General features: G+C 35.1%; 1 protein-coding gene across 2 annotated transcripts in view; it reads right to left on the reverse strand.

The window, feature by feature from the left end:
• Positions 1-3,460: 3,460 nt before the first annotated feature.
• Positions 3,461-4,618, reverse strand: part of LOC109219513 (beta-glucosidase 18-like) — an 8,742-nt gene continuing 7,584 nt past the window's right edge. For both annotated transcript variants that reach the window (XM_019383973.1, XM_019383972.1), the window contains 2 exons: positions 4,015-4,123; positions 3,461-3,884 (listed from right to left, as the gene is read on the reverse strand). In XM_019383973.1, coding sequence (XP_019239518.1) covers positions 3,689-3,884; positions 4,015-4,123 — 305 coding nt within the window. In that variant the 3' untranslated portion in view covers positions 3,461-3,688. The remainder of the gene's footprint in view (positions 3,885-4,014; positions 4,124-4,618) is intronic.

Below are 4,618 nucleotides of genomic sequence, written 5' to 3' on the forward strand. Positions count from 1 at the left end.
AGTATGTAAGGCAGGGAACCATAAGTACGAACAGTAATGTAAGCAGGGATAGAGAATAAACAACCTGTAACATCTGGGTACCTCTGAGGGCTACTGACATGAAATGCGTGATACATATGTATATATACATAAACTTTTAAAACATACGCCTCTGTGGGAATCATCATCATCATATCGTACCCGGCCGTAATAGGCTCGGTAAAAACGTACCCGGCCATCATAAGGCTCGGTAGAATCGTACCCGGCCACGTGGAGCTCGGTAAAACCCAACTGATCAGTGGTTGCACAATAGGTACCATACTCGGCCGTCTATAGCGCGGCTCGGTAGAGTAAAATAGATACATAATATAATGCATGCTCGACTCATGGACTCACGTTCTAAAACTTTCGGAGTGACGTAAGGTCGGTATCCTGTGTACACGTTATTAGGACTAACTCTTCACCATGGACCTTATAAGAATCAGGAAGTACCAATAACATTGATAACATAAAATTAAGAGAAGCAACATCAACATCAATCGTTCCATAAGAGGGGAAACAATGTAAGTACTGCTAGCTTCTAAGAGTAGAGTATCTTTGGAAGCTCGTTCATTACATTATGTACAATCGGAGTCGTGCAAAAGAAGGAAAGGGATAGCCTCACATACCTTGTATATACTGCCCCAATCTCAAGCTATGCAATTTTCACGACTCCTTAGTCTACAATAAGAGAAACGATACTATAGTTATCATTCAAGCGTCATAACTAATATGTATCGACCACAACCTATTTTACGATGAAACGGACAACACCTCCCCTATATATATGACTTCACTTAATTCCAAACAATCACCAAACAACTCAAAAAACATCAATAATAATCATATTGAGCCTCCCAAAACAGTCCACGCACAACCTAATCACTTCATACATACGACGGCCACCGTAGTCGTGTCAAACGACCCGGAAATGTTACGAAGAACTACCAGCCACAACCCTACATCTATATGGTGTTTCTCCACACCCTTCCTCCTCCAAAAATCCACAAAACAGTAGTAAAACACGCAGACCAACAGCAACACAAAACAGTCCACAATACAGTCCGCTACAAGTGAATAACTCGAACTCACGGCTTCCGATCACCGTCCCGTGAGTTCTTACATGTATAGAACGAATTACCATGAATTCACAGCAGAATAAATGTATGAAAGATAGCGGTAAACTCGCCTTACTTGTTGGATAACTCAGCCCTTATCTTGGTTCTTCAAACTCTAGGGTTTACCCCCAATTTGAACTTGAAAGAGAGGGAAATCAATTAGGGTTTGTGCATAATTTTTGGGAGGAAGTTTGCAGGGGTTTAGGTCTGGTTATTTGTGAAATATAATGAGGGATATATTGTAGAAGATAAGCCTTTTAATGGGCTCTTTGTCTGACCCGAAATTGCCTCTTTTTGGGCTATCATTTAACCAAGTAGGTGACCCACCTACTTGTCACCTAGCAGCTTGTGCAGTCTCGCAAAAATGTCTATATCTCTCTACTCCAATGTCGTATTGATAAAAGGTTTAATGCGTTGGAAACTAGACTCATAGATCTTCAATTTGGTGGGTAGATCACCCCGTAATTCCAAGTATATTGGGAGAAAAGCTTAATAACATTTGACCTAACGTTTAAGTAAAACTATGAACCTAAGTTGCAACAACTCTTGTCGACTTTTGTTTCATAACTCGTTTGACTTCAAGACTATGATACGGATATTTTATGATTCATATACCTTAAAATACGACCTCTTGAGAGTATTAAGCACCCCTAGGTTTATCCAAAATACGGCTGACAACATCCTTGATTCGTTTAACTTCTAATACTTGTTAACCACCCTTATACACCTTTGTATCATTTAAGACCAATAGGATTAACCTCTTATCATCTTAAAGATAATCTCTTCATGGATTTACCTCGACGACCTTATGACATGAACTAACGTATGTTAATATGGGTTGTAACACGTCACCACTATCAATCACTGGTAACTACTAGCATGAACCACCATCATCAACCAAAACTACCAGCAAGCACTGCCTCTAGTCAGCATTCACCCGTTAGCCATCACCACAAACAACTATCATATTTTAAAAAACTATATATTTTATTGATAAAATATTAGATTAATTAGTATTTCATTTGAATTTTATGTTTATTAATTTTCAAATAAAGATAAATTTTATCTATTCAGATGTTAAAAATCAAATAGTCTTATTATTTAGTATTCAGATCTTAATACACATCTTAATATATTCAGATGTGTATTCATATTCAGATATGTTAGTCTTAATACACATATTGATATTTAGATGTGTATTCAAATTCAGACGTTTTAATCTTGAAAAAAACAAATGAGGCCTTAACCTTCCTCATCATCGTAAAGAAAGAGATCTTGAACTTCTTATTCAGATATTAGCAAAGGTTCATTTATAAGCTTAATGAGGTCATTCATGACCATGCGAATCGCGAGCAAATTACCTAATAATAAAATGTTAATAAGACCGTCACATTTATATGATTCATTATATTACCTTCGTCTACAATGAAGAAGAGAAAGTACAAATTATAGTTAAAACCATATCTAAAGAAAATAATCTCAGAAAGAGTATTTTCCAAAACACTAATCCTCTTTACAAAATAATACTCCCTTCTTCCCAAAAAGGATGATACTTTTCGAATTCGAGAATTAAACTTCTTAAGTTTGTCAATACAACCAGACATAGAATCTTTAAGTATTTAAGAAAAAATTTATATTTTTGAAAATCATATAAAAATTACTATAAGTCACACTAATTAACATTTCAAAATATTTAGAAAGACATATGAAAAAGTTATGGTCAGAAGAATCCGAACATAGAATCTATACAATAAATTCGGACATAGAATCTATACAATCCTTTTTTTGTATGCAAGTGTAGCAATTAATGACGCCTTGTTGTACACGGATTTCTTCAGTAAGTAACACAATTGCAGCCTAAGTAACAAAACCTTCGCGGAATCGTGCTTGCATTAGAAAATCATAATTTTAGCTCTAATCAACGCACTCTAGGAACCTGAAAGAGAACCTGGTTCTTTCGTTATCTGCCAGTCATATTTGCTAGTCATATTTGCAATCATGTATGTTACTTCAATAGATATCTTTTAGAGACCTAGTTCTTAGACAATCATTTGTTAATCATCAAAACCAATTTTCAACATAGCTCAACGTGGGAGGTAACGGAGAGGTGCACTCTGTTGTCTTGGACGCCATCGTTATAAATATATATATATAAAAAAAAAAGAAAAAAAAAAAAGAAGAGGAAGTAGTACAACCAACTGTATCTTGGGCTTAGGTACTCTCCACAAGTTTTCCAAATTGAGGGGAGTCAATCACTCAATCTGAAGCGATATAATGAGTGGTTCAAATCTTTGTATGTACAAGGTACTAATTGAAACAACTGTTAAACTAAGCTCTAAAAAACAGTTTTATTTATATAATTATACACCTTTATTTTGCAATTATAATACACATCTATCTTTCGAAATATAAAGAAAGAGATAAGCCTGACTAATTATATTTTGATTTCACATTTGACCTTCCTTTCTTTAGATCAAAAACCAAGAGGAAAAACTAGTTGAAGGATCTCCAGAAAGGAATGGTGCTTGTACTTTGTTTCACTCTAGTATTCTTTATGCTGTATATTTTGCTATCTGTCCTTGAAAATTAGACATGAGCTCCTTATACCGAGTTGCTGATAATTTTGGAGTTCTCTGGAGATTGGTAAAATTGACATAATGCAATCCAAATCTTTTTGTATACCCTTCTAACCATTCAAAGTTGTCGAGCAATGACCAAGCGAAATAGCCCCTCACATCTGCACCGTCCCTGATTATATATAAAACCAACCGAACATATATAAGTTAAGGATTTAACTTATATATACTGACAGTATAAAGATCTTTTTACACGATCAGTATGTGGAATTAGTATGTGTCGGAGAGAGGGAGAGATATACCTCATTGCATTTGCTAAAGAATTCAAGTGGCTATGCATATATTCAACTCTTTGAGTGTCGTTGAGGGCATCTGCTAAAGAAGAATTTAGATTGTCACTCTCAGCAATGCCTGCAAAATTCCCCATCATATTTATAAGGAGTTGCCTCCAAAGAGATAAACTAGCATTTGATAAACTTATTACTCCCTCTGTCCCAATTTACGTGGAATGTTTTCCTTTTTTTGTTTGTTCCAAAAGAATGTCACTTTTCTATATTTTAAAAACAATTTAACTCAAACTGTACAAGCTTCTTCAAAAACATACTATCTTCTAGATATAAATGATGATATCTATACAAATAGTGCGTGTATATGTATATATATGAGAATCCAGATTTGCTGAATCAGTCATGTTATGATCTTCTACCTCCTGAGTCTTCCAGTTCTGTCATCTGGCTTATGTTCTTCATGCTATAAGCATTCAGAAAAATTTATGTTTTTACCTTTACTGAGATGATTTATAGCCACACAAATGTCTAAGGCTTGTTTTGGACCTCAAGTTTTAAAAGTCTTCCTTCCTTTCTTAAACTTCAGTGCCAAGTCAAATGGTGTCGCATAAATTGGGGG

This window comes from Nicotiana attenuata, unplaced genomic scaffold (assembly GCF_001879085.1).
Source record: "Nicotiana attenuata strain UT unplaced genomic scaffold, NIATTr2, whole genome shotgun sequence".
Classification (NCBI taxonomy): domain Eukaryota; kingdom Viridiplantae; phylum Streptophyta; class Magnoliopsida; order Solanales; family Solanaceae; genus Nicotiana; species Nicotiana attenuata.